The sequence below is a fragment of the Miniopterus schreibersii genome (assembly GCF_964146895.1).
Source record: "Miniopterus schreibersii genome assembly, chromosome: 9".
In the NCBI taxonomy this organism is placed as follows: Eukaryota; Metazoa; Chordata; class Mammalia; order Chiroptera; family Miniopteridae; genus Miniopterus; species Miniopterus schreibersii.
The window spans coordinates 32271816-32290054 of NC_138118.1; the positions used below are offsets into that span (position 1 = coordinate 32271816).

General features: G+C 37.5%; 1 protein-coding gene across 6 annotated transcripts in view; it reads right to left on the reverse strand.

The window, feature by feature from the left end:
• Positions 1-18239, reverse strand: part of HECW1 (HECT, C2 and WW domain containing E3 ubiquitin protein ligase 1) — a 584554-nt gene that overhangs the window by 270249 nt on the left and 296066 nt on the right. For all 6 annotated transcript variants that reach the window (XM_081147958.1, XM_081147956.1, XM_081147957.1 and 3 more), the window contains one exon: positions 6466-6560. In XM_081147958.1, coding sequence (XP_081004084.1) covers positions 6466-6560 — 95 coding nt within the window. The remainder of the gene's footprint in view (positions 1-6465; positions 6561-18239) is intronic.

The window sequence follows — 18239 nt, forward strand, 5'->3', positions numbered from 1 at the left end:
CTTGGGTGAAATGGATAAATTCCTAGAAAAATACAATCTTTCAAAACTCAATCAGGAAAAGTCAGAAAGTCTAAATAGGCCTATAACTACTGATGAAGCTGAAGCAGTAATCAAAGGACTCCAAGCACACAAAAGCCCTGGCCCTGATGGCTTCACAGGGGAGTTTTACCAAACATTCAAAGAAGAATTAACACCTATCCTCCTCAAACTATTTAAAAAAATCCAAGAGGAAGGAATACTTCCAAACTCTTTTTATGAGGCCAGCATTAGCCTAACTCCAAAACCAGATAAAGACACTACAAAGAAAGAGTATTATAGGCCAATATCCCTGATGAACATAGATGCTAAAATCCTCAACAAAATATTAGCAAATCAGATCCAGCAATATATGAAAGAGATCATACACCATGACCAAGTGGGGTTTATTCCAGGGATGCAAGGCTGGTACAATATTTGCAAATCAATAAACATGATATATCACATTAACAAATTGAAAAATAAAAATCACATCATCATATCAATAGATGCAGATAACGCATTCGATAAAATCCAACACCCATTTTTGATAAAAACTCTCAGCAAAGTGGGACTAGAGGGATCATACCTCAACATAATAAAAGGACATAAAAGACCTGTATTTGAAAACTACAGTACACTGAAGAAAAAACTTGAGAAAGATACAAGTAAGTAGAAGCATATACTGTGTTCATGGAATAGTAGAATTAACATCATTAAAATGTTCCTACTTATCCAAAGCAATCTATAGATACAGCACAATAGCATATTTCACAGATGTAGAACAAATATTTGAAAAATTTATACAGAACCAAAAAAGACCCCGAATTGCCTCAGCAATCTTGAGAATAAAAAAGTTGGAGGTATCACACTACTTGAAATCAAATTATGCTACAAGGCCATTGTAACTAAAACAGCCTCATACTGGCTTAAGAACAGGCATATTTATCAGTGGAACTGAACAGAGAGCCCAGAATAAATCCATGGTTTTATGTTAAATTAATATTTGACCAAAAGGCAAGTGCATACAATAGAGTAGAGATGGTCTCTTCTATAAGTATTTGGGAAAATTAGACAGGTAGATGCCAAAAAAATGAAAATAGACCACCAACTTACAACATACATAAGAATAAACTCAAAATAGATAAAACACTTACATGTAAGTTGCAAAACCATAAATATCCTAGAGAAAACATTGGCAGTAAAATCTCATACATCTGTCATAGCAAGATTTTTGCCATTGTATCTCTCTAAGGAAAAGGAAAGAAAGGGAAAAATAAACAAATGGAGCTACATCAAACTAAAACTATTTTGCAAAGCAAAACAATCAACAAAATGACAACAGAACCCACTGAATGGGAAAACATACATATATATATGTATATATATATGTATATATATGTATATTGATTTCAGAGAGAGGAAGGGAGAGGGAGAGAGAGAGAGAAACATCAATGATGAGAGAGTCATTGATGGGCTGCCTGCTGTGTGCCCCCCATTGAGGATCGAGCCCACAACCTGGGCATGTGCCCTGACTGGGAATTGAACTGCAATCTCCTGGATCATAGGTCAATGCTCAACAGCTGAGCCATGTCTGGCCGGGAGGGAAAACATATTTACTAATGATACATCTGATAAAGAGTTAATCTCCAAAGTATATGAAAAATTTTTACAGCTCAACACCAAAAAGACAATCTAATTTAAAAATGGACAAAGGACCTGAATAGACACTTCTCCAAAGAGGACATACAGATAGCCAATAGACATATAAAAAATGCTCAACATTACTAATTATCTGAGGGATGCAAATTAAAACCACAATGAGATATCACCTCAAACCTGCCAAAATGGCTATCACAAATAAATCAACAAACAAGTGTTAGTGAGGATGTGGAGAAAAGGGAATCCTCGTGCATTATCAGTGGGAATGCAGACTGGTGCAGCCACTATGGAAAACAGTATAGAGTTTCCTCAGAAGATTAAAAATGAAACTGTCTTTTGACTCAGCAATATCACTTCTGGAATATAATTGAGCAAAGTTGAAACACTAATTTGAAAGAATATATGCACCCCTATGTTCACTGCAGCATTATTTATAATAGCCAAGATCTGGAAACTGCCCAAATGCCATCAGTAAATGAGTGGATAAGAAAGCAGTGGTACATTTACACAATGGAATACTGCTGGACACTATAAAAGAAAAAGAAAAAACTTACCTTTTCTGAGACCATGGATAGACCTGGAGATTATTATGCTAAGTGAAATAAGCCAGTTAGAGGAATAAAAATGCCATATAATCTCACCTATATGTGGAATGTAATGAACCAAATAAAATGATGACAAAATAGAAACAGAGGCACGGATACATGGAACTGACTGACGGCTGTCAGAGGGAAGGGGTATTGGGGGCCTGGATGAAAGAAGGTGAAGTGATTATGGAAGAAAAAATATATATTTTCACATAGACACAGGCAACAGTGTGGTGATATCCAGAGCAAAAGGGTGGTGGGTGGACATTGTGATGGGAAAAGAGGGGATAAATTGGAAGGAAAAGAGACTTTTCTTTGGGTGATGAACTCATGATGCAGTATGCAGATGGTGTTTTGTTGAGTTGTACACTTGAAACCTGTGTGGTTTTGAGAACCAATGCCACCGCAATAAATTCAACAACAAAAAATTAGTCCCATAAGGGCTGAGGAAAAGAAAATGGTTTTAAAAATCAAAACATGTTTAGGAGAGAAAAAAAGCATTACAGAAAGTTACTGGTAGAGTCAACTTATGGATACCTTAAGACTATGCTCATGGCCCTGAAGGAGGCTTTACCATGTAAACTTTCTCTGCCACAGTCTTACCCAGAACAGGAAAGTGTTTTTTCCCTCTTTCTACTCAAGGGAATGTGGCGGTGTTGGTTGATTAGTGAGATGTAGAAGAAGGAGCAGTTTAACTGGAATGAAGACTATTAGGTCCCATCACACTCTGCCTTGAATTTTATTCATCAATGTGCATGCATCATCTCTCCATTGGACTACAAATTATTTAAAGGCAATTATATTCTACTCATCTTTGCATCCTTCCATGTCTAATAGAGTAATCTGCATATAATAGAGACTTAGTAAAATTTGAAGGAGTACTAAATGAATAGAGTTTGAAAACATGGGCTTAATGGCAAAAGAAAATATGGTCCTTCCTGCCAAGAAATATATGCTTTTGCCTAATACAAGAAGGGATATACGTTAAATGTAGAGTCTGTGGTTTCCTAGAGTATAGTCATAATGAAAGTGAAGAGTCTGCAACCTGAAATTTTTAAAGTACATGACCAACTCCAGCAAAGTATAGCTAATGAAAGGATAACATGGGACAATATCATTCATAGAAGGGTGGTGACAATATTTTCATATATTACAAGTGAAATGAAGAAACTAAATAATCTGATGCTAAAAAAGGTTCAGTGTTTTGTTTGATAAAATAAATATCTGTAATTTTTTTAAAGACTAAAATAAGTAAGAGTCCTGGAAAGATGAGGATAGATGACAATCTCCTTTGATAACAGGGACCTCAATAAATATCAGTAGGAAAAAGGATAAGACAGAATGAGGAAATGAGAAAAAGAACTAATACATATTGATAACCTGCTAAGCTCAAATCATTAAAGTACTGGTTATACTAAGGGAGCATTTGATATCTCATCCCCCCTTTTCAAAAATTACAGTTTTAGTATATTGTCACAAACCTACTCAGTGACTTTTGGGACATAATATAATAGCCATAGACAACCAGCTCTTCATAAGACATTACTGTAGCACCAGCAATCCTCAATTTTAAAACAGAGATCAACCAAATAATTTACATGCATATATGCATAATCCATAGACACAGACAATAGTGTGGTGAAGGCCTGGGGTGGGAAGTAGGTGGAAGGGGTCAATGGGGAAAAAGGGGGACATCTGTAATATTTTGAATTAAAAAAAAAGAAATAAAAAATTAAAAAGAAATAAAAGCAGATACTCAAATGTATTGATAAATTAATTTTTGGACACTTGAATAGCATTTTCCCTTAGAAACAGTGTGTTGAAGTCCCAGATCAAACTGCATAGGTTTATTTAACCCAGAAGGTTGCTAGTATATAGCAGTAACTGAACTGAGTTGCAAAAAATATAATCTAGGTTTGGTTTGGTTCCATTGCCTTCTAGCCAAGTGGTCACTTAACCAAATTGACAGTTCCTGCCTGTCTCACAAATGTGCTGTGAATCAATTAGAATAATGCAAGTAAAACTCCTTTGAAAAGTGAACCATGGTTTAGAACAATAAGGACCACTAAAAGTTTACTGTAAAACCCAACTGCACATTAAAATACTTTCTTGCAGGAAAATTCATGTTCCCTTCTACCACAGGACTCTAAGTGCTCATCTCCAGTGAGGAAATGGGATGACTATTCTGTCACCCCTGGCGTCACATGGGCTTTATGAATTAGCTCTCATATGCATGAGGAGTAATAAGAGAAACAAAAGTAGAAATATCACATGATCTCACTTATATGTGGAATCTAAAGAACAAAATTAACTGATGAACAAAATAGATCCAGAGACACAGAAGCATGGAACAGACTGAAGAATCTCAGAGGGAAGGCGAGGGTGGGGAGTGGGTGGGGAGAGATTAACCAAAGAATTTATATGCATAAATGCATAACCCATGGACACAGACAATAGTGTGGTGAAGGCCTGGGGTGGGGGGTGGGTGCAGGATAGAAAGAGTCAATCAGAGGAAAAAGGGGATATCTGTAATTCTTTCAACAATAAAGATAAATTTATTAAAAAGTGGAATGTACATTAAAGTGTCCACTGAAGTGTCTACTGATTTATGTGAGAAAATCATTGTGAAGATGATAATCAGAACAGCAACATGTCAAATTATTTCAAGATGTCTAAGTTTTAAGTATAAGCAATGGCAGTACACATGGGACACAAAAATGGGGTGGGGTGAGTGCTGACACAGAATCAATGCAATCTCCTGAATAATATGATCAAAGCACCTCATATGGTGTTTCCTCTTCTTAGACATAAGCCATTGTTCCAGGCATCAGCAGCCCCATATCACATGACTTACTTCCATGGCAAAAGCCAGCCAAGCTTGCATCTAGAAAACTTTCTCTAAATTGGCTCAACTCCACTTCTAGACTCCTTCCTTCTCTGTCTGCTTTGTGTTCAATGCCTTTTACCTTATCTCTGGTTTAATTCAGCACCATCTCCAGCCTTGCTGCTTCGGTTTAACTGATCCCCATGCTTTCACAATTGGCTACATGTATCAGGACCTCTTAGGCTTTTCCAGGTACCCTCTTTTGAGGATGGCCTATATGAATGAGCCTAGAAGAATGATTCTGGCAAATTCCCACACACGAGTTTTGTCCCAGCCAGTAAAATGACATTACTTTTCAACCTAAATGGCTAGTGTACAGAAAGTGGTACAGCAATCAAAAGTGCACATGGTCCCTCTTGTTATCCCTGACCCCATGCTGTGTGTCTGCTCAAAGTAAGCCCTGATGCTCCTCCCCATCTCCTGCCCCAAGTCAGTGTCCAGTTCTGCTCTACTCAGGATGGAGGCAAATTGGCTTCGGGCTTGAAGCTACTGTCACCAAGGACTCAACTTGCTCACCTTAGGCACATTGAAGAACTGATTTGTAAGAGAGAAAAATGGTATCTTTTCAAGCCAAAGTACTTTCTGATCATTCATATTTCATTTCAAGTACACTCCCCCTCCCCAATAGGGAAAAAAACATCTTTTTTTAACTTATACTAGCATGACATAGTTTTCACTGTTTTTTATTCAGTCTCCCCCATTAACTAATTTTTAATTCATGCAAAAAGGATAGAAATGACATTTCATCTAAGGTAAAAAGCACTAGACTAACTTAGGAAAAGATGCTATTACTATATTACTGATCAAAGCCACAGAATAAGGAACAAAAGACATAGTTTTAAACCCTAATCTGCAATTAGCTAAGTGTGTGTCCTTAAGTACTTAAGCTCTTTGAACAGTTTCCTAATTTATATAAATAAATAAAAAGAACCAGAGATTTTAGTCTTTTCTAGGCCTACCATTTTATAATTCTGACTAAAATCAGTCATTTAATTATAAGCATAAAAAGAAATTAAAGCATATGAAAATGTAAATATTTGAGACCAAGAAATTTAAAAATATGTTCCAAAGAAAGATTTATTATTCACTGTGATTAAGCATGAGATTATTAGAAACATCTGGCTCTCTACCGAAGCTTCTCTAACATTTCTTTAACAAAAAGTGGTATGCATTTTAATACGATTGTCTTCAGATCTCATTCCTCTTTATTATTTTGAGATGCATGTACATACACACACACATACAAATACAATAGCACATGGAAAAGTAAAGAAGCACAGAGTTAGGTCTGACTAAAGAGAAAGGAATGAGACTTACAGGAGCTGCTGAGTTTTTTACTGTGACACTTGGGGTGGTAGCTCTCAAGGCTCCACTCACTCCATGGTAGTATTTGAAGCAAATCTTAGTTTCACCTGAAAGACAAAAATAAAATGGAACTGAGAAGTAAGGTATAATACAGGAAGAAATAGCCAGGGCCAGAGAGGACACCATCAGAAACTGCAACCTAATTCCTCCATATGACTCTAAGAAAGCGGATACCTGCTAACAAGGGGTCCTGGGGGGCCAACTGGCCTCAAGTTGCTAGCATCAATTTCTATACAGGGACCTCTCACAAAAACTACAGTTCAGGGAGAAACCTGCACTAAGATGCCTTCCTTCTGCACTGAACAGCCTTCCTGCACTAGTAGGACTGAGGCTTTCCCCATCCAGTCAGAGCTGCATAGCTATATCCCACTAGCTTCTTCACTGATCAATCAGAGCAGCTCCACTCCAACCAATCAGGACAGTGCTTTTTGGAGCAATTAAACTGTGAGAATTCAGAGTCCTTGTTTGCATAAGGAGAAATGAATCGGGGACCAGGGAGGACTTCCGTTTATATGTCAGTTCCCCTACTCTGAGAGCATTTTCCCTTTCCACCAAAGACTGAAGACTGTGTTTCCTTGGCTGGAGCTGAAACACCAAAGATGTCACCCCAGAGCACAGGGGAGCAGACCAGTGCAGGTCAGAGCAGAGGTCAGAGAGTAGAGCAGAGAAAATCAGTGAGGAGCAGAGTACTGTTTTCCTGTTGGAGCGAAGCATGGCCCCAGGGCTTCCTTACCTCATGGTTTCCTAACAGCAGTGCTCTTTTCACAGCCATGCTATATCATTAAGCTGTTCCACAGCTGTGCTATATCACAATTCAGCTGTTTGCTGTTTCCTTCTTTAATGCACCTCAAACTGGGGATTCCTGTTGGTGGTGAATATAAGCCAATTACTTTGGTGGACACTCCCATAAGCCAGACAGGTCCAAATTGACAATGATAGTCAACAGGTGGCCTCATGAACAGGTCTGGCTTCTTTCTAAAAATGTGTCATATAAAATTGCTTTGGCCTTAGCATTTTTTACCCAAGTAAAATCTGTTATTTAGACTCCTCTATTAGAGGTTATTTCAAGAGGTTATTTCTTTTAAACTCTTAGTTCTAAGGTTTTAGGTAGTTTGATGCCTACCACCAGTCCGTTTCTTATGTAATTTCCTGTTGTGATTAAAAGCTTGGTAATTGAGGAAGACTTTGAGAAGTTATATAAACACATAGATGGGAGGCATATTTTCTAAACTGTGGCACACATTAATGGTAAGCTCTCTGCATCACAATTTTTTTTTCCTTTTAAAGCTCTGAAGATATAAGCAGCAAAAATATGGCCTTGGGAAATCATGCTGCTTGGGTTTGAATTTCAGCTCCATTATTGAAAATGGGCAAGCCAACCTCCCTGTATACCATTCCTTATGTGTAAAATGGACCAACAATAATATATACCTCCTAAGGTTTTGGATGATAAAAGTGCTTAGAGTTCAACTAGGTGCTCAGTAAATGTTAGTGATGATGATGATGATGATGATGATGATGGAGACTATATGATTATGCTATGACTCCATTATTTTCTAATATTTTGTTCTGTAGAGGAAAATAACTGTGGCCAAGCTGAGTTTAGTTCATTTGAAGGTGACGCACTTTACCCAATTCACTGTTGTAGGACTTTTTCTTTAAATTTGAAAATTTTGCCAGGCTATATCTTAATCCCTTATATAAATTTTTTATTGAATTTATTGTGGTCATATTGGCTAATAAAATTATATAGGTTTCATATGTATAATTCCATAATACAGCATCTGTATATTGTACTGTGTGTTCACAACTCAAAGTCAGTCTCCTTCTGTCACCATTTATCCCCCTTTACCTTTTTCTAAATGATGCCACCCCACTTTCCCTTTGGTAATCACCATGCTCTTTTCTGTTTCTATTTTTGCTTAATCACTTCACCTACTTCATCCAGGCCCCAAAACCTCTCTGCACTAACAGCTGTCAGTCTGGTCTCTGTATCTATCATCCTGTTTCTATTTTCTTCATTTGTTTATTTTGTTCATTACATTCCACATATGAGTGAAATCATATGGCATTTACCTTTCTCTCATGGGCTTATTTCTTTTTTTTTTTTTAAGATTTATTTTATTGAAAGTATTACAGATGTCCCCCATTTTCTCCCCTTTATCCCCCTTCCCCCATCTTCCACCCCTCCCCAGTCCTCCTGTCTATTCTCTGTGTCCATGGACTGTACATATATGCTTAAAAGTTCTTTGGTCAATATCTTCTTGTCCTCCTTCCCATCTTCCCACCCTCCTTTCTGCCTTCCCTCTGAGCTCTGTCACTCTGTTTCATGCTTCCATGTCTGTGCTCCTATCTTGTTTGTCAATTTATTTTGTTCCTTAGATTCCACATATAGGTGAGATCGTGTGATATTTATCTTTCTTGGACTGGCTTATTTTGCTTAGCATAATATTCTCCAGGTCCATTCTTTCTGTCCCAAAGGGTGAGAGATCCTTCTTTTTTACAGCTGCATACTGGCTTAATTCACTTAGCATAATGCCTTCTAGGTACATCCATGCTGTCACAAAAGGTAAAATTACCTTATTTTTTATGACCATGCAGTGTTCCCTTGTGTAAATGTACCAAAGACTGTTATCCACTCATCTAATGATAGACACTTGAGCTGCTTCCAAATCTTGGCTATTGTAAATAGCGCAACAATTAATATATAGGTGCCTATATTTTTTAAATCAGAGTTTCTTGTTTCTTCAAATATATTACCAGAAGTGGAATCGCGAATCAAAAGGCAGTTAAAATTTTAATATTTTGAGAAATCTCTATATTCTTTTCTATAGTGGCTGCAATAATCTGCATTCCCACTAACAGCGAACAATAGTTCCTTTTTCTCCACATTTTCACAAACACTTGTTGTTTATTGACTTACTGATGATAGCCATTATGGCAGGTGTGAGGTGATATCTCATTATGGTTTCAATTTGCATTTCGCTGGTGATTAGTGATGTTAAGCATCTTTCCAAATGTCTATTGGCAATCTTCTTGTGAGAAGCATCTAGTCAGGTCCTTTGCCCATTTTTTAATTGGATTGTTTGGTTCTTCATAAATTTTGGATATTAACTTTTTATCAAATGTATCACTGGTGAATACGTTCTCCCATTCAGTGGGTTGTCTTTTTATTTTGTTTGTGATTTCCTTTCCTTAGTCTGATGTAGTCCCATTTGTTCTAATCGGTCTACTCAAATTTTCTGATTCTTCCTGATTCAGTTTTGGAAGATTATATATTTCTAAGAATTTATCCATTTCATCCAGGTTGTCCAATTTTTGGGCAGATAGTAGTTTGTAATATTTTCATACACTCCTTTGTATTTCTGTGGTGTCAGTTATAACTTTCCCACATTTGTTTCTGATTTTATTTTTTGGGTTTTCTCTTTTTTTCCTTTATGAGTCTGATTAAAGGCTGGTCAATCTTGTTTGCCTTTTCAAAGAATCAGCTCTTGGTTTCATTAATCTTATGTATTGTTTTGTTAGTCTCTATGCCATTTATTTTCACTCTATTCTTTATTATTTCTTTCCTTCTACTTTAGGCTTTGTTTGTTGTTCCTATTCTAGTTATTTTAGGTGTAAGTTTAGATTGTTTATTTGAGATTTTCCTTGCTCCTTGAAGTATGCCTGTATTGCTATGAATTTCCATCTCAGAACTGCTTTTGCTGTGTCCCATAGATTTGGGGTTGTTGTGTGTTCATTTTCATTTGTCTCAAGGTAACATTTCATTTCTTCCTTGATGCCATTGTTGATTCATTCATTGTTTAGTAAGATGTTATTTAGTCTCCATGTGTTTGTGTTTCAGATTTTTTTTTTTTTTTTTTTTTTGGTAACTGATTTCTAGTTTCATAATTTGTGGTCCAAGAAGACATTTGATATGTTTTCAAACTTCTTGAATTTATTAAGACTTGTTTTGTATCTTAAAAAGTAGTCTATCTTAGAGAACATTCCATGTGCACTTGAAAAGAATGTATATTCTGCTGCTTTGCGGAGAAATGCTCTGAAAACATAAATTAAACCCACCTGGTCTAGTGTGTCATTTGAGGCCATGGTTTCCTAGTTGATATTTTGTCTGGAAGGTCTGTCCATTGATGTCAACTGGGTGTTAAAATTCCCTATTCTTACTGTATTGCTCTTGATCTCTTCCTTTATGTCTATCAAAATTTCCTTTACATATTTAGGTTTTCCAATGTGGGGTGCATATATGTTTACAAGGGTTATATTCTCCTATTGAACTGATCCCTAGCATTATGTAAGGTCCCTGCTATGGCCTTTGTTTTGAAGCCTATTTTCTTTGACATACGTATTGCTACACCAGCTTGTATTTTGTTTCTGTTTGCATGGAATATTTTTTTTATCCATTCTTCACTTTCAGTCTGTGTGTATCTTTTTTTCTGAGGTGTGCTCTTATAGACTGCATATGGATCATGGTTTTTTATCCATTAAGCTACCCTATGTCTTTTGATTGGAGCATCTAATATGTTTTTACATTTAAATTGTTGATAGATATGTTTTTATTGCTGTTTTATTCTTTATAGCTATGTTCCTCTCTTTCTCTTTATTTTTTATTTTTTTCTCTTAAAGAAGACCCTTTAACATTTCTTGCAATACTGGTTTGGTGTTAATGAACTCCTTTAGCATTTTTTTTTTTTTTTTTTTTGGTCTGGGAATCTCCTTATTTTGCTTTCAATTTTAAACGATAGCCTTACTGGGTAAAGTAGTGTTGGTTGTAGGGCCTTGCTTTTCATTATTTTGACTACTTCATGCCAATCCATTCTGGCTTGAAATGTTTCTGTTGTGAAATCAGCAGACAGCATTATGGTAGCTCCCTTGTAGGTAACTAATTGTCTTTCTCTTGCTGCCTTCAAGATTCTCTCTTTATCTTTAACCTTTGCCATTTTAATTATGGTGTCTCTTGGTGTAGGCCTCTTGGGGTTCATTTTGATTGGGCTCTATGTGTTTCCTGGACAGGTGTGTCATTCTCATTTAAAAGGTTAGATTATTTTTCAGCCATTATTTCTTCAAACAGGTTCCCAATCCCTTGATTTTTCTGATGTCTTTCTGCCACCCCTATGATGCAAATGTTGTTATGCTTGATGTTTTCCCAGAGGTCCCTTAGACTTCTCTCACATAAATTTTTGTTGTTGTTGTTGTTGCTTTGGTTGGGTGTTTTCTGTTATGTTGTCCTCCATAACACTGATTAAATCCTCTACTTCATCTAACTTAATGTTGATTCTTTCTAGTGCATTCTTTATTTCAGATACTGTATTCTTAATTTCTGACTAGTACATTTCTCTTAATCTTTTTATAAATTTATCTTTATTGTTGAAAATATTACAGATGTCCCGCTTTTTTATTTCCCATTGACCCCCTCCACCTGTTACCCGACCCTCTCACCACCACCCAAGCCTTCACCACACTATTATCTGTGTTCAGGGATTACTTTATCATGACACTATTACAGATGTCCTCCATTTACCAACCTTTTGCCCAACTTCACCCAGCCACTGCCCCTACCAATGGTCTTCATCACAGTTTTTTCCATGTTCATGGAATATGCATGTATTTTCTTTGGATAATCTCTTTACCGTTTTTTATCCAGTCGCCACACCACCCCCATCTCTGAGATCTGTTAATCACTTCTATGTATCCATGCCTCTGTTTCTAGTTTGTTCATCTGCTTATTTTTAAAAATATTTTTTAATTGATTTCAGAAAGAGGAATGGAGAGGGAGAGATATAGAAACATCAATGATGAGAGAGAGTCATTAACCAGCTGCCTCCTGCACACCCCCTACTGGGATCAAGCCTGAAACCTGGGCATGTGCCCTTACTGGGAATCGAACTGTGGTCTCCTGGTTCATGGATTGATACTCAGCCACTGAGCCACATTGGCTAGGCTCATCTGCTTATTTTGTTCATTAGATTCTACATATAAGTGAGATCATATGGTATTTGTCTTTCTCTGACTGACTTATTTTACTTACCGTAATAATCTTCAGGTCCATCTATGCAGTTGCAAAAGGTTCCTTCTTTTTTAAAGCCACATAGTATTCTATTGTGTAAACACACCACAGCTGTTTTATCCACTCATCTACTAATGGGCACTTGGGGGCTGTTTCCAAATCTTAACTATTATAAATAATGTTGCTATGAACATAGGGGTGTATATATTCTTTCTGGTTGGTGTTTTGAGATTCTTGGTTTATATTCTCAGAACTGGAATCACTGGGTGAAAAAGCAGTTCCATTATTAATTTTCAGAGGAAACTCCATACTGTTTACCACAGTGGTTGCACCAATCTGCATACCCACCAACAGTGCACTAGGGTTCCCTTTTCTCCACATTCTCATCAGCACTTGTTTTTTGATTTATTGGTGGTAGCTATTCTGGCAGGAATGAAGTGATGCCTCATTGGAGATTTAATTTGCATCTCTCTGATGATTAGTGACATTGAGCATTTTTTCATATGTCTATTGGCCAGTCTATATTCTCTTTGGGGAAATATCTATTTTGGTTCTTTGTCCATTTTTTTATTTGATTATTTGTCTTTCTGGTGTTGAGTTGCATAAGTTCCTTATATTTTGGGAATTAACTCCTTATCAGATAAGTCATTTTTGAGTATAGAAGATCTATCCAGTGATGACAGTGGAGTTTTAAAGTTCCCTTCTATGACTGTATTGCTGTCAATCTCTTTTTTTAAAAAATATATCTTTATTGATTTCAGAGAGAGGAAAGGAGAGGGAGAGAGAGAGATAGAAACATCAATGATGAGAGAGTCATTGATCGGCTGCAGCCCTCAACCCGGGCATGTGCCCTGACCGGGAATCAAACCCTGATCGCCTGGATCCTAGGTCGATGCTCAACCGCTGAACCATGCCCAGCTGGACTGTCAATCTCTTCTTAAAGTCCACCAAGACTATAGGAGTCTATATATATTTAGGTGCTTCTATATTGGGTGCATATATGTTTGCCAGAGTTAAATCCGATTGTTGGATTGATTCCTTTTGTAATATGTAGTGACCCTCTTTGTCTCTTGTTATGGCCTTTGTTTTGAATCCTATATTGTCAGATATAAGTAGTGTTACACCAGCTTTTTATTTTTTTCCCATTTGCATGGAATATTTTTTCCATCCCTTCACTTTCATCCTGTGTGAATCTTTTGTCCTGATGTGGTTCTCTTGTAGACAGCATATATATTGGTCATGCTTTCTTATCCACTCAGCTACCCTATGTCTTGATTGGAGCATTTAAGCCATTTACATTTGAGATTATTATTGATAGGTACTTACTGCTTTTTTTTCCTCCACCTGTTTCCTCCCACTCCCCTCTATATTTCTTTTTAAAGCAGCCTCTTTAACATTATTTGCAATGCTGAGAAAGTCTTTATTTTGCCCTCAATTTTAAATTATAGACTTGCTGCACACACAGTAAGCTTGGGTTCAGGTCCTTGCTTTTCATTATTTTGACTACTTCATGCCAGTCCATTCTGGCTTGAAATGTTTCTGTTGAGAAATCAGCTGACAACCTTATGGGAACTTCTTTGTAAGTAACTAACTATTTCTCTCTTGTTTCATTTAAGAGTCTCTCTTTGTCTTTAACCTTTGCCATTTTTATCATGATGTGTGGATCTCTTTAGGTTCATTGTGATTGGGACTCTCTGTGATTCCTGAACTCATGTGACATTTTTCTTCACCAGGCTAGGGAAGTTTTCTGTCCTTATTTCTTCAAACAGCTTATCTATATCTTGCTTACTTCCTTCTTCTGACTGGTTCTTTTTTATGGTTTTAATGTTCTCTTTGTTTAAGTTGTCACTGAAATCATCCATGTTTTCCTAAGCTCCTTGAGCATCCTTAAACCCATTGTTTTGAACTCTTCAATCTATATTTTGGTTGCTCCCATTTAGTTTAATTTTTTTCTCTGGGGATTTCTAATGTTCTTTTATTTGGGGCATGTTTCTTTGTTTTCCAATTTTGTTTGCCTTTTTGTGTTTGTCTCTCTATAATAGGTAGATCTGCTATGACCCCTAAAAGTGTTAGGGTGGTTTTATGTTAATAGTGTCTTGTGGGGCTCAGTAGCAAAATCTTCCAGCTCACCTGAGTTAGGTGCTCCAGGAATGTCTCTTATGTGGGTTATGCATGTTCTCCTCTTGTAGTTAAGCCTTGAATGCTGCTGGTTATTTGTGCATGGAGTTAATCCCCTGGCTGGCTGACTATAAGAATCAACTTCAATCAAGGTGTATGGGCCACTGTGCTGAGGCTGCCCCCCAAGGAAAAGTTGTTCCCAGCAGGTTTTGGTCCCTGCCTGGAACTCCATTTGGGTGTGCCATTTGTGTGGATATTTAGATCAAGCTCTAGTGTGGTATGAATCCCACTACTGGTTGTGTTGTTTCCCACTTAGGTGGTATTCCAGTGTAGGTTGATGTCAGACACTGCCTGTAACCAGCCTTAGGCTACCTGTCTGAAGCCACCATGTGATTTGTTGATTATGCCTGCCTGTACTGGGTGTGGATGTGCATAGGATAGGTCAAGTTGTGCACAAGGCTTGGCTTTCTCCAGCTCTGAGCCAGGGGAAGATCAGTAAAAGACCCAAGGCATCCTGAGATCCACCTTCACCTGTCGACCACTCCACACCCTCCTGAGGTTGCCTGGTCTTCCTTGAGAGCCTTCCAAAGAAAAACTGTAGAGTGGGCTCAGGCTGTCTGCAATCTGCTGTCTCTTCCACCAGGTGCAAGCTCTATAGGACAGGGCAACCAGTGTTAGGAGGATGGGGCTAGTGGGTCTCCTGCTTGAGGGAAGCATGGTCAGGCAGGCAATAAAGGAAAGTGGTCCCTACTCCAGAGCCATATCACTCATCCTCTGCCTGAGTCTCTCACCCTAACCTCCCCAGAAAAGTGCGTCACAGGTTCAGGTTGGGTGCAGTCAGCTGTCCTCTCTGCAGGAGCAAACTTAGAAAGCGGGGCCACCAGGAGTCAGAAAAACAGGTCAAGTGAGTGCTCCTTGGGCAGAGGTCTGACTATGCACGTGAGGGGGGAAAATGGCTCCTGTTCCAAAACTACACAGCTGAATATCTGTATGAGTCCTCAATAAGAACTTCTCCAGAAAAAGAGGACACCAAATGTTCCTGTTGAGTGCAGCTGGCAGACCTTTCTGTAGGACTCAAGCTCAGCAGGGTGGAGTCACCAGTAGTTGGAGGACTAGTTTAGTGCACTTCCCAGGCTGGTGCTGTAAGAACAAGAGTGTTCGAACCTGGAAGATGGCATCTGGTGGCAGTATGGAATAAGGATTCAGCACTGGGACCTCAGTGGCTTACACTCCATATCTCTCCTCTTCACTTAGATCTTCTCTGTATGACTCTGGTATGACCTGAGTCATCTTCCCTTTACTGTAGCCCCAGGTGATTGGCTGAGAACAAGATCCTTTGTACTGACTTTTCAAGAGAACACCTGGGCTTCTAGCAGATACCTTCTTCTCCCAATCAGACAAAGTCCCCACTGATTTTCACCACCAGATGCTATGCGGGCTCCTCTTTGCAGCTCTGGTGCTATGTAGGCTTCTCTTCCCAGTCCCCATGCTCCTCAAAGGGGACTTTAGCAGCTGAGATATCCTTCTGGATTCTTAATCACTACATGTGGGTGCGGGTCCAGTACTTTCTTCATCTCCACCCTTCTTACCAAAAAATGCAATATCTTCTAAGCAATATCTTTTAAGAACACACATTTTCTATGGCCTAATATTACAAGATTTTGGAATAGATTCAAGTAGATAAAGGTTAAAATGTTGTTCGTTATTATTTCAGATACTTCATCTAAGGAGACCTACAGTAGTTCTATTTTTCTCTGCATTTCTAGTTCAAATGATAATTTTTAAAAATCTCCTCAAAGACTGAATACTAGACATTTCTGTTTTAATAGTTTTATTGTTTATTCATAGTAATTACGTATGTAGTTACAGAAGTTTGAGAAGGCAAAGTGATCTAAAGAAAAAGGAGGAATGTGGAATTGAATAAATATAAGTCCAATTCTTAACTCACCTCATTAAAAAAGCAAGTTACATAGACTTTCTGAATCTTAATGTAGAATGTTGATACCATTGCCAACTTTGTATATATTGTTTCATATATGATTGTTGTACAGAGCAAATGGAACAACATGTGAAGCCTAATATACATGATGTTCAACATATATGAGTTGCACATATGAGTTATTCTGCCTGTAGGTGACAAAGGGATCAGCATTTTAAAAAATATTTTTGGTTTTTGGAGAGAGAGGAAGAGGGAGAGAGAAAGAAACATCAGTGTGAGAGTAACACATCAATCGGCTGCCTCTTGCATGTACCCTACAGGGGATTGAGCTCACGACTCAGGCATGGCCCTGACCAGCAACCTTTTGGTGCATGGGACAATGTTCAATGAACTGAACCACACTGGCCAGAGCAAGACCAGCATTTATGATAATCAGAACTGTTTTGTTCAGTCATGTCTTACATAAACTTGTTCAACCATGGGTGAATAAGGGGTTGAAATCCAGCCCATGCTCCACTCACCAAAGGGTGTAGTTCTTGCCCTTCTAGAGAAAGAGACTTACATCTTAAGCTCTTATATGTTAATGGTGGCCTTAAAATAGAAGTCACTATAACATTTTGGTTACTTGTGTCTGGAACATGGTTTGTTTTCAAATTTTGTCAGCAAAGACCTTCTTATTCACAAAAGGGGTAAAACTAAAGTTTTTACCTCTACAAATATGTGTGTTTGCAACTATAATTTTCATTTCATGATATGTATTCAGAAATATTTATTGTTTCACTTCATTTAAAGTAACATTTGAGACATCAGTATGCAACAATAGTAGTAGACCTGGTGTAAGTATAATGTACAATTAAATTAAAAAGTTATGACAAATTGGTCTTAATAGTTGTTTAGCAATAACATGTAGCAGACCATTTATACTATTTTCTAATTTAACCCTCATGAAATCTCTATGAAGTGCAGGTAATTATTATTAACCATTTTTATAGTGCTTAGCACAATGATTGGCATATAATAAGGCCTCACCAAATGTCATCCATTATTCCTATTTTACATCTAAAGAAAATAAGGCCAAAATGTAAGGACCTTTATACAGGTCACCCATATTCAAGGCATCTAGGATTTACCAAACATGCTAATTTTTTATTTGGTGATTTGTAATGATGTAGTAGATAATTTAGAAAACACCTATAAAAGCTGGAAAAACATGGAGACAAATCTTTTTGAAGTAGGGTTGTCAAATAAAATATAGGACACTCAATTAAATTTAAGCTTCAGATAAATAAGGAATAAGATTTCAATAAAAGAATATGCCAATTATTACATGGGACAAAAACACTAAAAAATTATCTCAAAATCAAATTTAATTAGAGGTCCTATAATTTCTCCCCCTAAAACTGGAAATCCTAGCCTGAAAGGATCATAGACCCAGCGAGTCAGATCCAGTGAGTCAATAAGAAATATTGAGGACAAGATTCAGAAGAAGAATATTCAGAGATAAGCCCAGAGTGTGAGGTTGCTGTGTTGATTCCAAAAAAAATGCAGCAGAGAGCCTGGGAAGGTGAAAAGAAATTTTGACAGATTTGCAGGGCTAAGGGGACAAAACTTAAAGAGTTCATAACCTGCGAAAGAGGAAGACTCTGGTAAATCCTTGATGATTCA